Source organism: Monopterus albus, unplaced genomic scaffold (assembly GCF_001952655.1).
Source record: "Monopterus albus unplaced genomic scaffold, M_albus_1.0 scaffold117.1, whole genome shotgun sequence".
NCBI classification, from domain to species: domain Eukaryota; kingdom Metazoa; phylum Chordata; class Actinopteri; order Synbranchiformes; family Synbranchidae; genus Monopterus; species Monopterus albus.
Genome location: NW_018127997.1, coordinates 594,454 through 621,159, shown reverse-complemented (window position 1 = coordinate 621,159; position 26,706 = coordinate 594,454). Strand labels below are relative to the sequence as shown.

General features: G+C 41.0%; 1 protein-coding gene across 5 annotated transcripts in view; it reads left to right on the top strand.

Moving 5' to 3' along the window:
* The first annotated feature begins 83 nt into the window (after window positions 1-83).
* LOC109966702 (rho GTPase-activating protein 21-like) overlaps window positions 84-26,706 on the top strand; it is a 39,359-nt gene continuing 12,736 nt past the window's right edge. For 2 of the 5 annotated variants that reach the window (XM_020611769.1, XM_020611773.1), the window contains exons 1-9: window positions 84-509; window positions 15,468-15,659; window positions 17,257-17,301; window positions 17,440-17,470; window positions 17,770-17,862; window positions 19,587-19,665; window positions 19,754-19,814; window positions 20,800-22,201; window positions 26,406-26,514. In XM_020611769.1, coding sequence (XP_020467425.1) covers window positions 501-509; window positions 15,468-15,659; window positions 17,257-17,301; window positions 17,440-17,470; window positions 17,770-17,862; window positions 19,587-19,665; window positions 19,754-19,814; window positions 20,800-22,201; window positions 26,406-26,514 — 2,021 coding nt within the window. In that variant the 5' untranslated portion in view covers window positions 84-500. The remainder of the gene's footprint in view (window positions 510-15,467; window positions 15,660-17,256; window positions 17,302-17,439; window positions 17,471-17,769; window positions 17,863-19,586; window positions 19,666-19,753; window positions 19,815-20,799; window positions 22,202-26,405; window positions 26,515-26,706) is intronic. The other 3 variants (XM_020611770.1, XM_020611772.1, XM_020611771.1) reach the window with 3 other exon arrangements.

Sequence of the window (26,706 nt, the reverse complement as noted above, 5' to 3'; positions counted from 1 at the left end):
TTAGAGGAGTGGAGGAAGGAGGGGGAGGGGGAAACAGCCAAGAAAGAGAGCAGAGCAAGTGGAAAAGGAAAGACAGGGAGCAGTGTGTGAGCCCAGATTACAACCAACCAGATACTGAAAAGGGAAGGCAGGAGTGCAGGGCAGAAATCAAGAGATACAAGCTCCTCTGACATACTCTCTCCCTCTGTATCTGTTGGAAAGAAAGAAAAGATGTCCACATACAGAATGTAGTCACAAAGAGAGTGATAAAAAGGGTAAGAAAAAGAAAGGAGAACTGTTTTACCAAGAGTGAGCTTTCCAGAGGATGGTGCTGTCACACAGGATGAGAAGGAAGAGGAGGTGATGTGTGTGAGTGTGTGGATTTGCAACACACCAGCAAAATAGGACACTAAGGTTTGTGTGTATGAGAGAGAGAGTGAGAAGTGAAACCATCATCTACAACCTGAGGTTTCACAAGCCATGCTGAAGACCAGGAGCCAGCCAGTCATCTGCTGAACACCATGGCCCAGGTGAGGAGAAACTCACACACACACACACACACACACACACACACACACAAACCATGCTGGGGCTGCATACAGTATGTGTTTACATTACTATAACATGAGCTTTTGAAGTGCATGAACTCTCACTCAGAGTTCCGTTAAAGTTTTCCTAAACCAAAAAGTGCCTCTTGTCCACTTTCTTCTGTCTGTCCACACATTAGCAAACATACTTTAGGTCACTACAGGCATTATCCCCGTATGTTTGGCAGAGGTGGAAATATCAAAGTTTTCTGAGTTTACTTACTTTGACATGTCAAACATCTCTGCAGCACGTAGACAAACTGCTCAAATGCAGCAACAAACAAGTGAAGAAGGCTTGTTTATTGGTAGCCTCCTAGCATGGCATTTTATTTGCCTTTGTCTGTACAACCATACAGTGATCATGTAAGAATGAACTACTTGAAAGTATAATTGAAAAATTTCACTCTGGCGAAGAGATGTTTTTTGAGTTTCTGAAAGTGTGACATACATGATTTCTCAGCAGGCATGTAGTCCTGCTTGTGTGCACCCAAGGCTGGATTACCAAATGAGCAAAGCATGAAGGCCCCAAGCTTTCTGTGTAGAAGACTTTGTGGTAATTTGATAAATTGCTCATTTGTTTGGTCATATGCAGCATGACAAAAACTGAAGCCTCAGAAGTCTTCACACACTTCTTGTGTATGAAAAAATGGTTCACGGCTTATCAGGGCCAGATTTGCTGTGAGCCAAACAGTCAAACAGTGTTAGCAAGCATTAGTAATTTAAAGTGTCAGTATTTCTTATTTACAGTATTTCAGCATTAAGGACTTTAAATTTGTATTTAGTCAGAATGTATGACCCAAATTCCAAAAAATAGGGACACTGTGTAAATTGTATTAATTGAATTGAATTAAATGTTTTGAAAACCTCTTTTACCCCATATTCCTATGGTAACAGTACCAAATGAATATGAGTCATTGCATGATTGTTTAGTCTGGCTCTTAGGTGACACTGCACTTAAAACAGATATGATTCTGTAGTGGGAATGCTTTGTTGCTGCACCTAGCAGGCAAAGCCCTACAGCCCTAGCATGCAAAGAAAGAACATATATAAACATGACCCAGACATGCCACCGCCTCCACCTCTGGGCTCAAAATGATTTAAGATGGACTGAGTGGCAAACTGTCCTGTGGTCTGATGATTTTGGAAATAATAGATGTCACATCCTCTGGGCTAAAGAGTAGAAGGAGAAGGCTTGTTGTCAGCTCACAGTGCAAAGGTCAGCATCTGTAATGGCAGGGGTGTGCATTAGTGCACATGGCATGGATATCTTTCACAGCTCTGAAGGCTGAACAATATATATACATTTTAGAATAAGACACTATGCTGCCACTATGCTATCCAGGTGATGTCTTTTTCAGTGAAGGCTCTGATTATTTCATCAAGACAGTGCCAAACCACATTCTGCACATTTACAACTGCATGGCTCCATAATAAGAGTCCGGGTGTTAAACTGTGCTGCCTGCAGTCCAGATCTGTCACTCAGTGAAAACATCTGGTGCATTATGAAGTGAGAAATATGACAAAGGAGGCTCCAAACTGTTGAGCAACAAAAATCCTATATCAAGCAAGAACAGGGAAACATTTCACTTTCAAAATTAACACAGTTGGTCTGCTCAGTTCTCAGATGCTTCCCAAGTGTTGTTAAAAAAGAGGGACCTGTTTTCCTGTGAAACATGTCCCTGTGACTGTTCCAGCTTTTTGAAATGTGCTGCTGGCTTCATATTTAAAATGAGCAGATTTTTTTTTGGTATTTCTACTATTTCCACTTAATTATGAGCTTTAAAACAGTTACATATCATTCTGTTTTTATTATTTAGAATTTACACAGTGTCCCAACCTTTTTAGAACTGGGCTTGTAGAAGCTAGTTGACCTACAAGTGCATCCAGAAAGTATTCACAGCTCTTACCTTTTTCCACATTTTGTTAGGTTACAGTCTTATTCCAAAATGGATTAAATTCATTATTGTCCTCAAAATTCTACAAACAATGCCCCATAATGACAATGTGAAAAAGGTTTGTTTGAAATCTTTGCAAATTTATTAAAAATAAAAAACGGAAATAAAAAAATCACATGTACATAAACATTCACAGCCTTTGCTCAATACTTTGTTGAAGCACCTTTAGCACCAATTACAGCCTCAAGTCTTTGAGTATGACGCTACAAGCTTGGCACACCTATTTTGGGGCCGTTTCTCCCATTTTTCTTTGCTATACCTCTCAAGCTCCATCAGGTTGGATGGGGAGCATTGGTGCACAGCCATTTTCAGATCTATCCAGAGATGTTCAATCGGGTTCAAGCCTGGGCTCTGGCTGGGCCACTCAAGGACATTGACAGAGTTGTCTCATAGCCACTCCTTTGTTATCTTGGCTGTGTGCTTAGGGTCGTTGTCCTGTTGAAAGATGCACCCAGTCTGAGGTCCAGAGTGATCTGGAACAGGTTTTCATCAAGGATGTCTCTGTACATTACTGCAGTCATCTTTCCCTCGATCCTGACTAGGCTCCCAGTTCTTGCCACTGAAAAACATCCCCACAGTATGATGCTGCATGATGCTGCCACCACCATGCTTCACTGTAGTCCTCTGACTTCAGTGCTCCATAAAATACTATCACAGAATAATGTACAGAGTAGCAAACCAACATAAGGAGTAATATTGTCCCAGGAACTGATTACATAGCCAAAATTCATATGAATTCTAATTTGACTGAGGCTTCTGTGTTACTACATACTGTAAGTCTGAGACCCTGTCTGTGAGAAAAACCCAGTTGATTCTGAACATGTATGGTGCACATTCTTAAATAAAATAAAATTTGGTTTAATTTTCATTTGTGACCTTAAAAATGTTCTCTTCAGTGCCTGAAAGCTGGTGAAAAATCATTTGAACAGTTGTTGAGCCCAGCTTTCTACTGCCTTCAGTGTGGCCTTTTGACTCCCTTTGTAGAGACGATTTCCGGCCAGTGACCGCGCTTGATTTCACTGAGACAGAATGTGTAACAGAAACGATAAGAGGGGGCATCAGAGGTCTGTGAAGACTATGGTGTGTGGATTTGGAGGACAGATGAGCCGGCATTACATGTCTTAGGGTTGAATTAAACATTCTGCCAGCTAGCATAATGGAGAGTCTTTAGTTAGCCTGACTGTGAGAGGTGCATTGTGTATGTAGAGCTTGAGTATTTCGGTGTGTAAACTCCAGGATATCCTGCACTTGCTCCTGTGGACAGACAAAGGCGTTTACTGGAACAAATAGGAGATAGGAGGACTGGTAGACTTTCCAACAGTCTCAGAAATGCTCCTGAACCAATCAGAAAGGAATGGGCTAATATGCCATGACAATATGAGACATACACTTTTAACAAAGCAGTTGAGGTCTTGTCACTATTAAGGTTAGGGTAAGGAGTGAGGAAATGCATTATATCCTTATAAAGACAGCTATACAAATATGTGTGTACCTGTCACAAATGGAAATTATGTAATGTATGTAGCTGCAGTTATGTCCACTATCTCCTTCAACACTCACTAATAAAAGACTGAATAGCCCAAAGAAAGTTAGTTTTTCACAGCTGACCTTCATTGTTTGTCATGAATTCATATGCGTAGGTGTATTTTGCTGTTGATTTAATGAGCTAGGAATGTGGTTGTGAAATGAAATCAATTCTCGAGCTTCGCCAGCTATTGTTTCTAATGAACGCAGAGTTTATTTTCATCTTGCCTGCTTCATGGTCTGAGTTCACTTCAAAACTTATTTTAGCAGCAGAAAGAATGAGCAGTATATTGTCTGAGGCTACATATGCACACATGGGTACATGCATATTTTTAATCAACAAAAGAACTCCATGGAGAAGGACTGTGTGAGAGGCCATGTAATGATGGGTGTGCGTTGGAAAAAGTCAGTTTACAAGTGTTTGTGTGCAAATGTGAGTGTTTTTTGCACATTTTCTGCTCCGCTCTACTTCACCCAGCTGATTCAGAGCTTTAAATAGAATGATGAAAACATTACTCTGTGGTGTGTCGGTGTGTGTGTGTGTGTACTTCTGACCTGATGCTAGATTTCTTCCAGATGGCATCTCCCTGAGGGTCCACCATAAAGAGCATGTCACGTGTGTCTGTGTGTTATAAGTCTGGATAGGTTGTGTTTGTTTGTTACATGACAAACAATAATCGTGGACAGATGGTTTTGGATATTGCAGTGGACTTGATGGTTGAGTGTGCATGTTGAAGTATAATTTCATTCCATTTATCCAAATCAGGAGGGCACTATTTTGAGGATCCACGGCATCTTATCAAGTGGAAAAAAGGAAGTATCAAAGTATCAAAAAAGGAAATATGTGTACAAACTACTTCAAAAATCATCACCCAGGACCTGAAGCTCTACATCATTAGATTACAGAGAAAGAGACACAAGATACTACCATGTCGACTTAAATAGATTAGTGAAATGGGCATTAAATTTACATGCAGACACTCTGATGTCTTGTTTTAATAGTGATAGAATCTTTCCTGTTCTGTACATTTGTTTCCAGATGTCTTCCAGTCTTAAAGGGACACTACACTGACCATGCAAAACTGTTATTGTTAGCACTACTCTGCCTGTTTTCACAGGCAGAGTAGTGCTAGTAGAAGAGTAGTTTTCTGGGACTCTGTAGGATCCTTGTTAACTCTAAGTGTAAAAGATGTGGGCTTTAATCAGAAATGCATTATAGAAAATGTAGAATCCAATGTTTTTGGAGCTGATCAGAAACAAAAAAATCAGAATGTTTAAGCCCCTGCTGCATAAATGATGACTAATACCACTAGAGTACTCATTGGTGACCATGTGATTGCATCAATATCAACTCACTTTTGTTCACTGCTGCCAACTAACGATTGACATTTCTATCACTTCAGTCTAGATGACAGTAAACACCAATGCCAGGTGGAGGATACACCTGGCCAGTTATTATGAACACACTTAGATTTTGACACAACACATTGGCACCCAGGGGCATAGTGCGAAACCTACAAAATGTTTAGACTTTAGCAGCAGGCTTGCTTCAGACCAAGCCAAGTTGGCAGTGACAGTCCAAACAGGAGCCTAGAAAGTAAATAAATCCTGATTTCACTAGCCATCTTGATATCACTGACTTATGTCTGGTGGGTGCCCAATAGAGTGCACATGCACCACTATAAAAAAGATATTGGAATGACCTTTTTACTTTTAGGGATGTAAATGCACTGGTTTTGTACAATCCTTATGCTGTTTTGAATTTGATATTTTAATTGTTTTTGTTCTGCAGTGAAGATAGGAAAGTGCTGTAAACTCTCCCATAGATTAAGTATGACATGATGCAACGCAGGTCAGATAAGGCTTGTGTTGTCTGTGTGCGATGTGAGAGTACATATGCAAGTGTGACCTGGCAAGCATGGCAAGTGCTATTGAAGTTTAATCCAGCAGGTTGCGGCTGTTGTGTAATGGTATGTGAGCCTTGCTTTGTGAAATTGACATGTGCTGTCTGTGGGAATTAAACATATTACTGTGTGTATATACTGTAGTATGTGGACCCCTGTGCTAATAGAATCAACAAAAACTAAATAGATTTAGGGGCTAGAAAATTTGGAGTTCAGTCAATGAACGAAGGCTAGAGGTGTGGTTTAGAGCTTGTGTGACATGAAAGATTATAAATGTGTGTTATTATCTTAAGGATCTGAACTAGTGGCTGTTACATGTCAGGATATGCATTAAATAAACACCATGACACGGAAATTCATACTGATTACAAAGTTTTGTCAATAGCATTGTTAAATGTGACTATTATAGTGATGATAACGTTAAGGCAGTTGTAATAGGCGTTTAAATGCAATGTAATAGCATTTTCAGAGACTTGGAGTAAGGATTATCAAATGTTTTTTTTTTTTGGTGTAGAAATGTTTTTAATAGGTGTAATAAGAAAGGAGGAGGAGTTGCTACAGCCTACATAAGCAATGTATGTCTGTCAGAGTGTAGGACACAGGAAAACAGGAAAACAAAGACAATCATCATTAGCTATATATAGAGAGACAGAACCCCAGGGTTATGTATAGAGACATTTAGTGGTACATTTTGGGCCAGAAAAAATAACAAAGATCAAATATATTAATTAGTGAAGCTTTAAGTACTCAATGTACAAAATGTTTACATTTTAAACTCTACTACATATTCATCTTTATCAGCTCAGCTGTTTGTTTGATGTTTTATATACCAGGGAGACGGGAAAGGCTACATTTCAAATATGATGAACCCAGTGTTCACTGGACAGAAATTTGCGTGGTTGCTCTTTGGAGGACTGTTTGGATTTCTTTTCTTAACATAGCCAAATTAGTGACAGGAGGGTCCTTTGGAGGAGACGGTACATTTCTCTGATTTACCACTTTGTTATTTATAGTATTTTGACAAAAACTGTCAGCTAATATAACTTCAGTGAACTTTGGTGAACATTGTTATTTGCTCCATAGAGTACATGAAGTTCAGATATGGAAGTGTGGGGTCATGTTGTGCCTGCAGGCGAGTGACTGATGTGAGGTGATTGCGCTGTAAAGTGGCATCTCGCTCTGAAACCACAGAGCTCACATTCAATCAGTAATTTACTTGTGATTGAGCCAGGACAGCTCATGCATGGAGAAAAGTTTGGACATGACTGGACCACTGATGCTACAGAAGTCTCTCTCACACATAGCTATCGGAGCTTCACACACGCATAACTGTGTGTGTGTACATGGTAATCTATGATATTCTAGCACTGTCTGTTCATCCACCACTTGTATGCAAACTCTTCTTACACCTGAAAAGAGGGGATCATCTTCGATGCTGCTCACATCTGAGGTCCAAATATCAGTTGTGAAGTTCATGGCTTTAACATCTTCTAACTGTGATGACACTCGGTTGTATAGTTCGGGTATAGCAGTCTCTGAAATGTATTTTCTGGATGGCAGATTAAACCTGGGCTCTAAGTGCTCCAACAGGCTACAAAATCCAACATTTTCTATTACAGATAGTGGTTGGTCATCGAGCATAATGAAGTTGGGCAGCTTCTTTGTAATCCCTTTAGCCTTTTGACTTGTCTGCTGGAAGTTTAAGAGTTTGCAGGTGCTTCATTAAATTGGTTGTATTATACAATGCAACCGTACTTCCATGTTTTGCTGAGCTGGTTTTGGACGTAGTGTCTTGCTTTATAACGTTTCCGGACTAAAATATCTCCAAACAAATAACATTTTAGAAAAACCAACAGCTAATGTTATTTGCTCACTTGGATACAGACTGAAGTTGTCACAGGTTAATGGGAGGTTCATGGTCTAGTGCAAGTTGTGGACTGGATGGGTAAGTAGATCAGCCCTGTTTGATATCCAGTGAGTGAATGACATCAATATTGGACCTGATATTGATATAGGATCAAATCAGGCCAACCTCTAAAATGAGGCATGTGACTGGTTGAAGACAAGAAGTGGAAACTGAATCTTCACAGACCCCCTGCAGTGTAGATGAAAATCTATACAAGGTCAAAGCCAGACTATGGCCTCTACATATTTACAAACACACATAGGTCACTGTCTTCCTTCTAGGTCCCAACAGTCATCACTTTCCAATACAATGGCTGAGATTAAATGCTCACCAGCATTGTTTTTATTGGTGATGTCGGGTGTTAAGACACAGACCATAGGAGTGCAGTGTCCTCAACTGCAGTATTTGGTGTAAAGCCACGTGTACACTACACGCATAGTATGTGCAGCATCTCACATGCCCCTGGCACGAGGCTCATGCTCATGTCTGTACTGAGCATGTGTTCACTCATGCATTAACAACACTTGGTGTATAAAAAAAGCACACAGAGGAGGCTACCGAAACACCTTGGAAAATAAAAAACTATGGTACAAAACTCTGTCATATAGTAGACAATGAGATTGTTGTGCAATGCTCATATAATATGAACTCATTACTCATGATTAATACTGTATGCAAGACTTAACAGGTTTGTTAGGAACAGGAATAGTAGTTTATGCCTATTTTATAATTTATTTGTCATTGCATGGAAAGTTTCTGTGGGAGGGTGTTGATGAGCTTGAGGCTGCTCAAGTGGAATGTGTTGAGAAGGTGTGCTTCAGCAGGTTGACACCATGTCCATGCACAATACACATACATGTACAAAATAATACATGAAAACAGCTCATGACCCCTGATTAAAACAAACAAGCAAACAAAAACTGCACATATCCCAGTCAGGCAACTTCTGTGTCTTGGGAGGGAAGTGTAAGACAAAAAGGTGAGGGAGGGGCGTTTATTTTTTCAGTTTGTATGTAATTTCTTTTATGATATAACAAAATTATGCTTATTGATTATTTGGGACCACCGAAACTTGAATTTTTGTCACTACTGTGTGAGCTCATGTCTTTGTTTAGGGGCGTGAAACTTGCCCCGCTCCCTTGTAAATAAGAGTTTCATTGTACAGGGAAACGTGTTTTCGTACTGTGCATATGAGAATAAACATGTTGACTTGACTTGTAATCCGAACGCTGTCAGAAACCCTTTGTTTAGGGATGTCTGGGGATTAACAAAGCTGCTAATCTCTTCTGATGAAAGCTCTTATACAGTAATTCCAATGAGTCCCTAATCCTTCCTTTTATATTTGGGGTAATATTTGAATTCATTTGTTGAAATACACCCCCACTATTGTGCACAAGCTCCAAAATGATGTACCCAAAATAAAAAGGTGATTTTTTTTTTTTTTTCCCCTTTTGAGTAAAGTCATGACCTTGGTCTCATTTGAAAGGTAAAGAAAAATACAAAGGTGGGACCAACAGAGATAAACTTCTTGATCCATACATGTTTCAAAGAGTTTGTTTTTGTTTTCACTGAGTTCTTCTGCACTGACAGTGGTGTCAGTTAATATAAAAGTTCTGTAGGCTACATCAGAAATTTCAGAAGATCTTTGAAGAACTTGTTTTCTGCTGTAGCTGTCATCTCAGCTGCTGCTGTTCTCCTGTCTATTCACCTGCCTGTCCTAGTCCTCTGACTCTCCTGGTTCCTGCAGTTATCCTGTCTACACACCTGCCCGTCCTCGTCCCCTCAGCCTCCATTATTCTACCCTGGTTTGGACCCTGTATATCTAATTGACTTTGTTCTTTCTATTGTTGTGCAATAACGACACTTCCTCACTAGCACCTGAGCTTGCATATTGAGTCCCCTTTTCCCTTTCACCCCCTGGTGAGGGATTCCCAGCCAAAACAGTAGCCTCCGAAACAAAGGAATCATATTTCTAGTCAAATTTAAGACTAGTATAAATTTTACTGTAAACTACTTTGTTAATTGTTGTTTTAGTTCATTTTAACCATCTGTGTGTTGCTGTAATAATATATTCATGGTCTGAATTCCCTGAGTTATATGATACAACTTTGCTTTGTATAGAGACCAAGTGGAAACCCCTATTATGGAAACAAATTCCCATTCAAGTGCATACTGCATACCCAGAATCTTCTTGCTGCAAGGTGACAGTGCTAACCACGGTGCCAACCTTCCCCCTTAGTAGCTCCACAAACCCATTAAGGTTTATTATTTAGTTAACGAGGTAAAGAGGTACACAGAGTGCATTAGGAAAGGTTTGATTCATGTACTGATGTGCTCCTATTAATGGGCTTCCACACACATAGCAAAATTTTTTCTGTTATTTACATTATGCATTACTTAAGGTAGTAAGGCGTCATTCCCCCTAAACAGGAAGAATTTCCATAGTTTGCATGTTTCTATTATTGAAACTGCTATTGCAAAGTAAGTATTGGCCCAACATATTGCCTATAGACCATAGTTCATTTTACCTTGCAAAAGCCTCTCAGTCATTTTTATTACTCACTGTTTATCAGCACAGGCTCTTCTTGTACTTGGCGTCACATTGTTGCTAATTTCCTGTTGCTCTAAAGCATGATAAAATTGAAGCAGAACTTCATCAATCAGCAAACAGAAGACTATTCAGAAATCCCAGTCTGACCCCATGATGTTAGATGATGATGGCTGGTGTACGCTGGACCAGTGCTTGCATAACAGAATTTAATTCCTGTGGTCTATGCATGATTGCATGTCACAAGTGATGTAAGGGAGCAGGAATTCATAAAAAAAACTAATTTGCAAACAACATTCCCTGATAAGACTATGTGATTGTACTATTGTATTCTGTGAGGCTGTCAGGAAGCAATTTCATTTGGAGTTCCTTGAGAGAACAAAAGGACGATCAGTGTAGGTAGCCATGACATGTATGTGTGTGTTTGATGTGTCTGTGAGAACCTTAGAATGCCAGTAGAGGTGTGGGGTGTATTTCCATGTCCTGCTATTACATAATGACTGTGTGTGCATGTTTGTGTACTTGTACAGCCAGCAGTGTGAGGACTGGTTTGATTTTTATATCATGGGAGTGAGGACATTTTGGTGTTATAAGGACATTGTAACTGGGCTTTTTGAAGGCCAAGTCTTGCTTTTAGCTTTAAGATTAGAATTAGGTTTAGGTTAGGGTGAGGGGAAGGCCTGGGGTTAGGCATTTAGTTGTGATAGTTAATGTTAGGGTAAAGCGTTAGGGAATGCATTATGTCAGTGAGTGTGCTCAAAAAGACTTCTGTACTGCTGAAGGTCAGTGGAGTGAGAAACAGCCTCAGTGCTGATGTTGGCAGACAGCACCCTCAGGAAAGAGGCTCCACAGAAATGTAGGCCTACATATATGCATACACACACACACATATGAGCCTGTATGCACACACACACAGAGTCTGGAGTTCACAGTTCTTAAAGCAGCACGTTCATGGTAGTTGACAGTTTGGTTCTAATCTTTTTTTAAATTTTCATTCACTTACTTATTTAGAGCTTCATTAGACCCAAAATGACACAGATGCACATACATTCTCATTTACATTTCTCTTGTGGCCTGAAAGGTGCACAACTTTGAAGGCTTTCAAATTCTAGATGGATTTAGAAAGGAAACAATATTTTAACACCCTGGCAATACTCTGTAGGTGATCTAAACTAACACAAACTGGGCAGCGGAGTGAAAATTCAATGATAAATTCTTCATACTTTATGGTATGGTGTGTGTGCACTAGGTATATGTATGTATATATGTATATATAGTGCTAAATCACTAAATCACCCATGACAATATAAGCTTCAAGTGCTATTTAAAATGTTGTAGCATGTTTGTTTATTCCATTAATCAGTGAACTATACAGGCATTATTTAAACTTTGAATAAAGCCAGACTATCATTTGCCCCCACTTTCTTTTTACTAGATATATACTGTACAGTATATCGTGCAAGCACATATATCATACACAAAATTCATTTTCAGGTCCCAAAATGTATTTCAGTATTGATCTCAAGACCCAGTATTAATAAGGCCCTACTTATTTTGCTAAGCTAGGATAATGTTGTCCAAGCTCAACATTTTTACTGCACACATATAAGTAAGTCGTCTTACATCACTCTCAGAATGAGAAAATAATCATTTAAAATACTGAACTTTTCCTTACACCTATCAGATATTTTCCTGAGTGTTAGGTCCATCATACATTAAAATAAAAAAAACAATATTTTATATTTGAGACTAAAGATTTACCAACAGAATGCTGCTAATAATAGCACACAGTTTAGAAACTGACAGAAACTGTTTGTAATTGCTTGCATGACCAGTTTCTGTCGATTATGGCTCTCATAAACTAGCAGGATGTGAGTCTGAATGCAGAAGACAGGGAGATCAGCACAGTAAGAGGGAGAGTAACATTGCTCTCTGCTTCACCAGTGGGCTGGACTGTGTTACTAAAAGATGAGAGGAAAGTGAGCGAAAGCAAGAGAGTGTGGGGATGTCACCAAATAGACCCAGGAGAGCAAGAGGAAGGATTACTAAAAGATGAGAGGAAAGTGAGCGAGAGCAAGAGAGTGTGGGGATGTCAGCAAATAGAAAAGAAAGAGACATGGCAGGGTTGAGAAGAGCCACAGCCAGTGCAGCACTTTTGTGCCATCATGGAGGGGGACTGACTGGATCTCAGCAAGATTGGATTATTTAGTTCTAAAATCTGCTCTGACTACAAACTGCCTTCTTCCAGGAACAAAATCCAACCACTCTGCTATGGATTTGTTTTCAAAATCCAGAGACAAGACTAAAATTTAACAAGGAGTAATACTGTGTGCAAGTGGGTTTTCCACTCATTTACTCTAAGTTGAGACTGAGATTGTACCAATGTGACTGGATATCTCACCTGCGGGATCCGAACCCTTGTGACCCCTGGCGTGAGCTACTGTGTGCTCCCTACAGAGATAATACAAGTGTATGTGAATGTGAAGATGCTATGCTGAGGGTGTCGGGTGTCGCACCAGCTCCACTGGGCCATGAGTGGCAATTTCATTGTTCTGTCGGGGTTGACTGTAGCGATGCTGAACCTCGCTGTATCTGGCTGGCAGTGTTACAGAGTGTTTCACCTTGTGCCTCACCACAGCTGACCCCCGTTGCATCACAAAGAAGATGGGGCCAACTTAGAGTTAACCAGCACCATCAGTTATCCTGGGTAAGAGGTGAAGCCATAGTTTGGAGGTAAAACCCTCAATACCATATTTCTTTCATGCCAGTAGATTAAATTTGACTATATCTTGCCAAAGGTCAATATTTTGCCAAAGAAATGTTCTTATCAGGCTTGAAACAGCTATAGATCATCACTGCACACTAATTATTGAACTTCCTGAAAATCACTGCTCACCCAGATTTTTTGTAAAACCAATTAATTTAATAAAACAGCATATCTAGGGTCTAAAAGGCCTGTGTGGGTTTTCAAGTGACATCTGGGTCTCCTCACCAAATTAGAGCTAAAGTACCACATAAGTCAAAAAAGTTCCCATCCATCCATTTTCTAAACCGCTTAGTCCCAAACGGGGTCACGGGGGGCTGGAGCCAATCCCAGCCAGCTGCGGGTGAAAGGTGGGGTAAACCCTGGACAGATCGCCAGTCCATCGCAGGGCCAACACACAGATGAACAACCACTCACACACACAAGCACTCCTACGGGCAATTTAGAGACAGCTAAAGTGCCACATAAGTCAAAAACGTTCCCATCAGGACACTCAGGCAGCAACACATTGCTGGTTGTCACACAGATGCTGAGGGTCTCTCAAATGGCAGAAAGGTTCTCTTGTGTGTGGGTGGCCTCAAACTCAGGCACACTTTTGCCCGAAATGGCATAAAGTTCCTCAAAAACGATGCCCATTTCCAATCTTGCCATTGTCGGCCACGTCAACACTTTGGTAAGTTTTTGCTGGTGGCAGGAGTCGTTCATTGAGTTTGAGCCAACTCGTCTATTGGATTCACTTATATTTGCCAAAAACTAGGATATCATTCATCACCACCACTGTGGTGTCCTTGGCACCCCTGCACCCAAAGAATTGGTGATTGCAACAATTTCCCAAGAGAAGGGGTGGATTATCTGACAGAAATGCAGTGATACCAATATTTTTGGCAATGACTGTGTATGTGTGTGTGTATACAACATTTATTGTCACTGTTGGTGTAGCCTGTTGTATTAAGCAAGCAGTGTAAAGGACTATTAAATATTGACTTGTTCAGAATGAAAAGAAAAAAAATTCACTATCTAAAGTTTCACATTCATGCTTAATCTGTGGGCTAAATTATTTAGCAATTAACCCTCCACAGTCACAAAATGAAAACAGACACAGCAGCCTTACTAACATAGCCTCAATTCAACAAAATCATACACTGTATGGTCTATTTGTGCAGTTTTACTCAAGTCAAATAATGTCTGAACACATCAAAGAAGACCTTCACTGTACACCATGCATGGTGCTGCTTTTCATATCAGTCTCCACATCCTGCGTGTTCCATATACCTGCCATGTGTAACACGATATGATGCTTCGGTTGCCTCGTATTCACAGTACTGATTTCTCAATTACTTTCCTTTGTCACTGTGAATCCTCTAGTTTTCTACCAGAAACTCCCATCTACATGGTCTCTCACTATCATTAACTAGCACCGCTGTGTAAATAACACTGTGGCAGTGGAGCAGCATCAGGACCAGTCCATGAAACTCCAAACTTTAAAACTTCATCATCATACTTTCTCCATTTTCTACTCGCCCCAAACTTTGTCTCCTCTCTCACACAATTACTACAAGTCGATCCATTTTGTCCCACACATAGTTTAATGATTACAGATATTATTTCTGGTTTATTTTTTCTCATGTTGCACCTTCCCTGAAATCTTCTGGCACCCCCCAAGGGAGGTACGCCTCACACTATAAACACCACTGAAAACGCCCAGTAGCATGGCCCTGTAATTAGTGAACCTAAATGAAATGCAGCGATTATCAGTGCTGTAAATTACACCTGTAGTTTTGGCTATTTTACTCACACACTCTGTGAAGTTGTGTGCTCCCTTTGCCTATTGTTGATCAGATTTTCCACATCTGTTTTAACTCTAATAAGTTCCTGTTGTTCCATGATTGTTATTTATAGATGGTATATATTTTTAACTCTGCTGTTATTGCCTGGAGGTAATAAATGTGATTATACTTTGAGTTACTGGTGAAAATGGAGTTTCCTCTTTGGAGAGAGGAAGCCCTGTAAAAATTCCTGGCATTGGTTGAATTGTGCTCTGGTCAGATTTGGGCAGAGTCCTCAGCGAACAGATCATATCGACCCTCACACTTCAGCTATGGCTAAATCCCACATAGTTTCATACACAAGTTCAGTGAAGACACCTTAAACTGACTGATGAGGCTTGAGATGTACTTTGAGATTCACATAGTAAAATTTTCTCTGTGTTCATTTTCTACCAAGAGGAAAAGGAAGGTCCATTGTTCAAACCAAGCCAATCAACTGATCAAAACATTTTCTCCATCTTGTCTTCTCAACAGGCTAAAGGGAAAAGAGACGGCATGGTGTCGTCCTTTAAGAACAGACGTCGGCCGTTCTCGATGGGTGAGGTGGAGGGTGTGTTGAGGCAACGCCTGCGGACCATTTTTCTCCAGAAGAACTCGCAAGGATTCGGCTTCACTCTGCGCCACTTCATTGTCTACCCTCCAGAGTCCTCTCTTCAAGGTTTCAAGGTAAGTGTAAATACAAAGGTTCAAAGGTTCAAAGTGTTTATTTTGTCATATGCACAGTTAGGAAACATGTTTCCTTGTACAATGAAATTCTTACTTTGCCGTCCACATGAATGCCACAAAATACAAATGAAATATAAAGTAGATAAATAAGTAACACAAAATCTAAGGCACTTTAAGCAGCAAATGGAGCAATATAATAAAAATATATAAGAATATAACAGAGAATGTATGCTGCATGGGAGCAGCATGTGCACCAGTCAACAGTCATTGTGCAAAGGTACAAAGGTAAGTACAAAGGTACACACACACACACAAATAAAAAAAATCATTGAGGCACATGGTAGAAATATCAAAGTATAGGTAGAGAAACCCCAACAAATCTTCCTTGAACAAGAACACCAAGAGTACCTGGCTACAGGCAGCAAGATGCCAGAGTGATGACCTCGACTGTACGTTCAGACTAGTGACCTCACCCAGCAGTTTGGACCCCAGCTGGGTGTAGCCTATTAAAGCTGCACACAACAGTATAGACAAAATTCTGTCTTTTATAGCCTATGCAGCCTAAAACTTATTTGCAGCAACAAGAGTTTTATGTTTCTTATGTTACTACAACATGGCCAAAGGCGTAGCCAGGGGGTGGATTTCAGGTTTAGCAAGCTTTTAACAAGGTAGAACAACAATGCTGCATTTTGTGAACTGTTCCACCCCTATTTCCTGGACAGAGACTTTTTAAATTTACACAAAATTAGTAATAAATAACACACAATCCCCCCCAAATAAATTCCTGTCTATGCCCCTGAACATAGCGCATAACAGAAGAACATATGAAGCTCAATATCAGAACAGGTGTGAACACCCGCAGCTCATAAGGATAATGATAATCACCTTTATTGGCCAAGTATGTTACACACAAGGAATCTGTGCACATGGATTGCAGGCACCAAGATTTGAACCTTCAATCTTCTGGTTGGGAGACGACTGCGCTACCCACTGCACCACTGTTGCCTCCCCCATGCACTGTCATAACCATATAGTTAGCCCTTTTATTACGCAGTGGCAGTTAACCGACAACATAAACATCAGAGCATGTCATTTAAGACAGAAACGTCCCTCATGCATGCCCTTACCACCACTGTTGCTTCAGTACCACAGACAGCTCACAAAAAACCACAAATGCACAAATAGCTGTGAATACAAATCAGTAGTTGAAGAAAATCCAAAAAAGAAAAGAAAACACCCAGTCAAGCATTGTTTGAATTATTCTGTGCACTGCATAATTGCTTTTATTGTTGACACGGGGTCAGTCTCCTCCACAGTACATTCCTCTCTGTGCTGTGATTTTCATGGAGACACCTCTGCTGCAGGGACAGAGAACAACAAATATGTTTTCGACACACTGCTGCCCCTGGGTTTTGCTATAAGTGTGTAACCAGCTCTCTTAACCAGTTAATTTTAACTGCAAGCTGAGCAGTTTTTAAAACAAGTAAAAAGTGACTGGATCCTTTATGTTTCTAAAATGTTGACAATGCCTGTGTCTTTCATTGCTTACCACACACTGGACCAAACTACCGCTGCTGGATGCAATTTGGTAAAAAAGACTGAACCACCAGACAGACAGAAAGAGAGGCAGGCATGTAGACAGGTAAGCAAACAAATTGACAGACAGACAGGTAGGAAACTGAGAGACAGAGGCAGTGGACGGTTGGACTGAATGTGAGCTGAAAAGTGTCCCCTGGTGTGCAAAGTCTCGTCTAATACTTGCTCCATGTTTCTCTCACAGGATGAAGACAATGGAAATGCACTTGGAAAAGGTGACAGTTTCATGTTTCTGCAGACTTAAAATATTGTTTGCAAATGTATAGTCCTATAGGCTATGGGTTTTATATAACGAATCATTCACACTATTTTATGTACATGCCACGGTGACTAATTAGAATCTACTAAATCTATTATGTTTTGTTTTATAAGACACAAATGCTGACAATGTGTGCATGGCCACATGTAGGAAGAGCTGATTCGGTTTTGGAGGTTTTGCTGATATTTCCAGTCCAGGAGAGGTTGGCTGAATTTGGATCCTATATGGTTTGTTCTTCTCTATGTGTTTAAGCAGGTTTTTTCCAGTCTTGTTTGGAGCCAATGGACACCATCTTTGTGAAGAGTGTCAAAGAGAATGGTTCTGCCCAACTAGCTGGACTGCGTACAGGTAGAAGACAGACACACACACACACACACACACACACACACACAAAGTGTGTGACACTTGTGTCACAGTAAGTGACACTTACTGACATAATACATTCCCTAACCCCTTACCTGAACCTCTATTGTTTTTATGCTTTTCCAAACACAAACAGCCGGTATCACACACTGTTTCAGATGTTTTTTCTCCTGGTCCCTGCACCTCCTTCACGCAAGTAATGAATGACATCAGGCTGTTATCTCTCAGCAACCAACATGTAGTCTGTCATATCCCTTGTCCAAATAATGACAAGAATACATGACTCTTTAATCATGTAATCTGACATGGTGACAATCTTGTCAGACCAATAAAATCACATATTCTGAATCAGGCATTATAATGTCCTCTGACCATCCAGCTGCCCTAGATCCAAATGAGAGAGTCAAACTGATCAGTACTGTTGATAAAGTAATCAGAGTCATTTTGAGTTACTACTGAGCAGCATCAAGTACTGTTTAGTCATTTTCCCCTGGGTTTTGTCTTCCAGCCTTCATACAGGCTAGTTTAGCATATAGTACTTAAAGATGATAATGTCTGCTTCCACTTTATAGTGGTGCCAGTCGTTTCCAAAAAACATGCAGCTGTAATTTAGTTTTTGAAGTATTTTGCAGAGTTGTTTAAATTTTCAAAATGAAATGTTCAGATGACACATCTACCTTATACTTAGCTCAAGATTTTTCACGTTAGTGTTAAAACAATATTGATATATCCATGTGTATGTGAAAATAGGTCTTGGTCATTGTCACTTCTCCTGCTCTCCACACTGACCCCAAATCCATCCTCCCTCCCTTTCTTCTGCATCTTTCAATCCCCTCTCTCTCCCCTTTCATGCAGAGAGTCTGCCTGTGCCTGAGAGCGGGGCATGGATCTCCTAAACCCTTTTCCTCATACTGCAATTCATAGCCAAGTCTGCACCAAGCACTATTCTCCTCTCATACACTGAGGGCAGACCCTAGCTATTGAACAGGCCCTTCCAATGTGCCACTAAACTCACGCCCATTATAGACACAAGCACAAGCCTCTCTTCAGCTGTAGGCCAGATGTTACACCCTGCCAATGTAACACTTGCGGTGTAGACATGGCTTAAAACCTGTTCTCACTTAAATAGGGATGCGTTAATATTGTCTTAACACCTACTTGAAAACGCTCTGAACTATTCCATTAAGGGCCTCCCTGACAAAACATGTGTCCTTATACAGTTTATTTATAATTATGGTTTCTCTTGCAAAAACACATTGAAAATTTTGGCATCAATGGCATGATTTGGGAGTTAATCATCAGTAATGTAAGTTTAAGCACAGGATTTTTACTGGGCTCCAATGTGCTTCTATAGCCTTTAAAGCTGATGGTCCTTTCCTACATCTATCTCCTCTATATTTTTCTAGATGAAACAATATAATTTAATCTACACTTTTAGATTAAAGTGTGTAAGCAAAGTACACTTTGGAAAAATGCAAACACAACATTACTAAATAGGTCTCTCTCAAGGAACATCATGTGATAAACATGATGATGATTAAGTAGGGTTAGAACATAAAAAATGAATAAAGCATTTCAAAAATGTTTTGGATGATTGTGGATCATCTTGTTCCATTGTGTGCCCGACATCTAAAGCCAGACCTACACCTTTACATATGTCAGCCTTCTCTGAATGTGTGTCTCTGTGTGTATGTGTGTGTCTTCTGTAGGGGACAGATTGGTAGAGGTCAATGGGGAGAGCATTCTGGGGAAAACCTATTCTCAAGTGATCACCCTCATCCAAAAGAGGTAGGAGACTAGTGTTTATACATTTCATCTTGTATTAACAAGTGACCTGTTTTCTATTTGTTTCATATATTTTGATCTTTTTTTGTAGTGAAAACATTCTCGAGCTCTCTATTATGCCAAAAGATGAGGATGTGTTGCAGTTGGTAAGTGTGAGTATTGTCTTTTTTTTGATAAAGAGCAGATTCAGGGCTTGAGGCAGCAGGCAGTTAATGGGATTAAGAGCATAAAGGTGTCAGGCCTCCCAGGCAAACTCAAACTGCGGTGCCTGCAGTTCGGTCTTTTGCCACGATTGTTATGGCCACTGACAGTGTATGATGTACCAATTTCTAAGGCAGAGCAAGTAGAGAGAATGTTTACCACATACATTAGGAAGTGGCTGCGAGCTCCACACTGCCTCAGCAGTGTGGCCCTGTACAGAAAAGGGATTTTGGAGCTCCCCATAACCCGTTTGACAGAGAAGTTTAAATGCACTAAGGCTAGATTGGAGATAACGCTGTCAGAAACCAGGGATGTAGGGGTGCAGAGTGCAGCACCAGCAATCTCAGCAGGGAGGAAGTGGAACCCAAAGGAGGCAGTGTTGCAGGCTCAGGCAGCTATTAAACATTAGGATATTGTAGGCCAGGTACCACATGGATGTGGTGGTTTTGGTTTAAATACATTACAACCTTCTTGGAGCTAAGCAACAGCAGCTGACAGAAGGAAGATGGATATTGAGGAGGTTAGAAGGAAGGAAGAGGCAGGTAAATGTGCAAAGGCAGTCTCCCAGACTCAGCAGGGACAGTGGATGAGGTGGAATGATGTAGAAAGGAAGAACCGTATTTGGAAGGAAATGTGGGACAAGGAGACAGGAAGGATTAGATTCATTGTAGGCACAATTTGTGCATCACTTTTTGATTGGCAAGTAAATATAATTAATGTAAAAATAGTACCTTAAATAAGGTACATACAGTAAATGCTTTATTATTGTTATTGTCATATATTTTTGGAAGGTAGAAAAATACTGCTGCATGGCGCACACTACAGCTCTCACTACAGCTCTCACTACATCTTTTAGCTGTTTCTTCCGTCTTCATTTTTTCATCCTTTCTGTCATGTTTTACTAAGTGACCCAACCCTAACCCCTCCTGTTCTCAGGCTTTCTCCCAGGGCGCCTACCTGAAAAGCAATGAGCCATGTTCAGGTCAGGCCCAGAACGTCACTGATCCTCCACCTTTTTGTTGCCCTTCAATCAAGCCAACTTCCACTGCCCCCCGGCCCAGCCACAACCTCCACAGCTCCTTGGACAACTTGCAGTGTCAACCTGGCTTTATCCCCTCTTTACTGGATAGTCACCTCTGTGCTGTTTCTCCTCCCCGCTGCAGCTTGCCCAGAGATCCTGAGGATTCTAGTGACCACTTTGCCCTGTTTGGGCGGAACCGAAGTCACAGTTCTTCAGCCATTAGTGCACTGGACTTTCACTTTGCTAACCACAATGCCGCCATCGTCTCTGCAGCTTTGACTCCGCTAAGGAAGAGCAGCCATAACGATGCCCTTGGCCACCAAGCTCTGTCAGACTGGTATTACAGCCAGGGTGAGGCAGCAGAACGCATGTCCCCCAGTGGCCACAGTATTTCTCAGGACTGTTTAGTGGGGCTGGGCTTGGGACTTGCCCCAGGACCTATGTCTGTCTCAACAATCTCTGCAGAACAGCGCAGAAGAGAAACCCTTCTGTATCACCACCAGGCAGCTACTGCTTCCCATGCCTCTTATTGGCTAGGGGGCCAGAGTGGGGTATCGGGACCAGGAAACAGCTCATGTTCAGAGAGCTTGCTAGCAGCCTGCACTGAGTATGAGCACGACTATGAGCGTTCTGTGAAAATTCCGGTTCAAGCCTCTGCACTCACCTCACTACACTACAAACATACATCTCATAGTCCCCAGTCAATACAATTCAGCAAGCAGAAAGTCTCAGGAGGGTTTCAGCGCCAAATAGTGACAGGACCTATCACAACCTCCTCCACACTGCCTCCTAGTAGCAGGCAGTCAGGGCAGCAAGTAGCTGAACCCCAAACAAGGCGAATCAAAGAGAAAGAGCTGGTTGACTACATAAGCTACAGTCCTTTCTCCCACAAGACTGGCCACCACTTCCAACAGGCCCACTCCTTCAGAGACCCCAGCTACAGCAGCTCCTACCTCAGTCGGAGGCCCAACAGCAAGGATAGCCTTGCAGACAATGAGAGTGTGGTGGTACCCAAGCCCCAGTCTAACCCCATCCTGCCTCCTTCAGAGGAGGAGAGAGCCAAGCTGGGTGGCAGGGAGGAAATTTCCCTGAATCACAAGGTTGTGCTCAGACAGAAGCCACCTTCACGCTGCTGGACCCCTGGTCAGTTTCTTCTACACCCCCACAACAACTGTGGAACTGTGGAGTCACCTGCACTTCCTGGTTTGACACCTTCATCAGGGACCCTCTCGTCTGTCTTTGTGGGCCCAAACCACAGGGCCAGTGGTAGCCTGGCACAGCATGCATCTGACCCCCGGTCCTCTATTCCCTTCATAGGTTAGTGACCTGTCCTGCATAGCAAATGATTAATACAGCTATCTTAAAATGTGCTGATAATACAGGGGGAATGTGATAGTTTTTTTTTACATTCACTGGTTATTATTCTACAAGTGGTGTTAAAATTCTAACATTTTTGTGTGTATATCTGTCAGTGTAACACATTTGCTTACCCTCCAGCACATTTACGGTAGTATTTTACTGTGTGTTGATAAGAGTTGGTTTGTTTTTTAATCTTAACCTGTCTAGTGTTTGTAAATTGTTTTGGTTCTGTGAACATTTCTCATGAACTGAGCTCCTCTGGAGGCAGAAAGGATCTCATAGGTTTAGTTAATAGGCCAAATAATGGCAATATTACATCATATAACTCATCTGAGGAGGAAAATAGCGAGTATGGTTGGATAAATGGCCTAACTGTTATTGCTATTAACAGAAAATACATAAACTGAGCACTAGCCCCTAATTAAGTGGGTATGTCCAGAAATATTAATATTTCTGTTCATTTTAACAAATCTAAAAATGTAATAAGTAAATAAATACAACCTGGGCCATTCCAGTACACACAGAGGTTGCTACTGCTGTAGCCTTTACCGTTATCAAAATTATTGTTTTTTTTTTATACATAGTGATTCTAAATATTTGAAAACGTTTGTGAGTTTTGCTATGGTGTTAGCTCATTACAGATGACAAGTGCAGAGTCTCTGTGACCGGTTTTTATTGACAGAGAAAATGGCAGAAAATAGCGCAGCTCTACAGAGAGCTGAAGTCATGTCTTCACATCTGGTTAGCCTCTGTTCCACTAGCTTCACTTTGTGCTTCTGATATTATGCTCATCTCTGTCAACTTAAAAAGTTGACTAATAACTTAACTAACTATTTAACTAACAACGTTTTAAGTTGACAGAGGTGAGACTAATCCCTATTTCAACATGGGAAGATTTATAATACTTACAGCCATCTCTTGACTCGGGATCTCAGTTCAATTCTACCACTGGTTAAAGGTTGGTGTAAAGATGTCACAGTGTTAGAGAAAATTTGTAACTATTCAGAACTGCAAACTGTTCTACTCACTGTGGGAGTTTTCCTCATTTATCCTGGTCTGGGTTTACATTTCCCCTCAGCTTTGCATTAGCAAGGCGCTACAACACCTGGCTGCATGACCAGATAACTCGCATGGAACAGAAATATCCAGACTCCCTATTTATTGTCTTAGAGGATTTTAACAGAGCAAACCTCACCCACAAACTGCCTAAATACCGACAACACATCAGCTGTCTACTAGGGACAAAAATATGCTGGACCACTGCTACACAGTAATGAAGGATGCCCATCGCTCTGTCTCCTGTGCAGCTCTCAGTCTCTCTGATCGCTACATGGTCCATCTCATCCCAACTTACAGGCAGAAACTTAAAGCTGCAAAGCCTGTGATCAAAACAGTGAAGAGATGAACTGAGCAGTCAAAGTCAGAGCTACAGATCTGCTTTTGACTGTTGTGTATTTGAGTCTGCGTCTACTGACCTGGATGAACTCACTGGCGCTGTGACATCAGCTTTTGTGAGGACATGTGTGCCCACCAAAACCTTCTGCACATACAACAATAATACTGTAAGCCCTGGTTCATAGTAAAACTCAAGCAGCTTTGCCATGCTAAAGAGGAGGCTTACAGCAGTGGGGACAGGACTCTGTACAGCCAGGCCAGGAACACACTGACAAGGGAGATCAGAGCAGCAAAGAAGAGCTACTCTGAAAAGCTGAAAAACCAGGTCTCAGCCAATGACCCTTCGTCTGTGTGGAGAAGCCTGAAAAACCTCACTTGCTGCAGGAAACCATGCCCCCCTACTGTGGAAGACCATCAACTGGCAGATGACCTAAATGGGTTTTCCTGATGGTTTGAGAAGCAGAACTTCACATCCCTCATTCACATCACCTCAGACCAGCAACCAGCAGCTGTTCCCCCATGATCATCTCCCAGCCCCCCACCCATTATGATCTGTGAAAAGGATGTTGCATGGCCTTTTTCCAGACACAGAAGATCAGGAGGGCAAGAACCCAACAAATCCCCCTTGAGCAGCACTTGGTGACAGCAGGGAGGAAAAACTCCCTTTAAGAAAAGAAACCTCTGACAGACCCTGGCTCTTGGTGGGTGGCCTTCTGCTTCAACCGGTTGGGGTGAGTGGATAGAGGAGAAAAAAAGAAAAGAAAAGCATAAATGCACTTCAAACAAAACAACAAACAATCAAACATTGGTCACATCAACCTGTCGTTGATGTGGCTGGTGACTGCTCATCAGAAACCTACAGCTCCAGAGCCAGGGCTACCTGCAGAAAGGTACAGGGGCCCCCAGCAGTCTAGGCCTATAGCAGCGTAACTAAGGGAAGGCTCAGGGTCACCTGATCCAGCTCTAACTATAAACTTTATCAAAAAGCCTAATTCTAAAGGTAAATAAGGTGTCTGACAGTGGTGGTAAACTTTTTCAAGTACTGTACTTCAGCACAGTTTTGAGGTATCTGTACTTGAGTATTTTCATTTTCTGTTACTTCATACATTAACAAATATTATCATTTTTACTCCACTACATTTACCAGATTAATACAAAAAATAATATATAATTACAAGACCTCATTGATCTGTAGTGGACAATTCACAAGCTCTGTCTCTTTCAGCTGTTCCCGTCAGGGGTTGCCACAGCGAATCGTCACACTGAGGCTTCACATGTTGAAATTTGGTACATGTTTTACTCCAAATGTCCTTCCTGACGCAACTCCAATCCAAATTAATTTTCAAAATCTGTAACTTGTCTTGATTTATTTTGAGATGAGCAAACACCGGTTCGTCCTGCTGCTTTTTATGCTAAGCAAACAAACAGCTACCGTAAGTAAAAATAATCATAATGCAAATTTTTAAATAGAAATAAGAAATCAAGCAAGGTTGTTAGTTTATTCAGTTTCACTTTCAGTTGTATTGTCATAAGGTGTTTTCATTATTCTACACTGGCAGAGAGAAGTAAAGTTCAACATGTTACCCTGAACAGCTACGCTGCGTTACAAAAACAAGGGAGCTCCACATGAGCCAACACACCTGATTTTACAGTTACAACAGTGAAATTATTGCTAATGTTATGATAATCCCATGTAAACAAAGCCTATTTACAGGCTATCTGCAACACTGACCTTTTTGGGTGAGTTTTCAAGATGGTGACCTGAGATGGCTGACTTTTCTTTTCTTTTCTTTTTTCCCCACATTCTTTACAGGAAGCAGTTTTTCTGTTAAGCCCAAGGGGGTTACAACACCATATTGATTGTGTCACCAACACAACCACACACAGCTTGCTGTGTGTTTTGTTTGGGCATTACATCCCCATAGCGGGCAGACATGTACAATGATGCAATAAAGGACTGCATAAAAACCAAAACTTTCTTCTCTAGAAATGTTGAAAAATCCATAATGTTCTTGAGTTCACAAGTCTGGAGTCATTTAGGTGTGAGTTGTGAGTCAGCTTGGAAGTGTGTTTGAGCACAAACCAAGTTTGTCCTGTGATGCAATTAAGAATATTTCTGCTTTTGTTGGGATGGCACCAAAGGGGTTGTTAGTTGTAACTAATGGTGTTGTTAATTAATAAATAATAAAATCATTAAAACCTTACTGTTTTATCACAAAAGTAAATCAGGAAGCTAACAAACTGTATGTCATGGGACACATGTTTGCTGTGTCCTTTTGGGGCTGCAGTGACTAGACCACAGTGGTAATACTATAGCCGTATGATACACTAGAACAAATTAAGCTATCTGATGCTCCACCATGGCCAAAGGCGAGACAAGACACAGTTTGTTGGTCTTCATTTCATGTTGTTCATTTCTGTGTAGATGGTTCCATTTTGTGGCTTGTCCTGGATCAAGAAGTTACAGGAAAGAGGTGGAGCAGTGTTGTATTGGCGTGGTTCTGTCATATCTGTACCTGCTGTGGTTGAAGCCTAATAGGAACTTGACTTATTAGACTGTTTCAGCACCTACACCTTATACCCTGGGAGATAAAGCCTCCCCCCCTTTTTTTTAACTTTCACTGGATAACACTTGATAATAAACCACCTAGCTAGTGTCATATTACTTACCTTGTTGTTAGCTCATGTGGCACTATCATGTCTTTTATGCTGGGTACCTTTCTCCTCCTTTGCTTTTTTCCCTCTGACTTTGCTATTGTCTCTTCAGGCAGTATTAAAAGTCGTCGGTCTTCTTACCTGCTGGCCATCACCACCGAGAGATCCAAGTCCTGTGACGAAGGTCTCAACACCTTTAGGGAGGAAGGCCGTGTCTTTTCGTAAGTCAGGAAATCAGAGGACACTAAGCGTACTTTATAGAGTACTCTATTCCTCCTCTACAGTATACTGTAGTCTGTACAGCTATCTGCTAGGTAGGTAGCCCAGTATTACTTGACAAATATCATGTTGTTATTAGTTTAAAGTCCCAGTTAAGTGTTTTTGTTTATATGGAATTTTCACAGTTTTTTTTG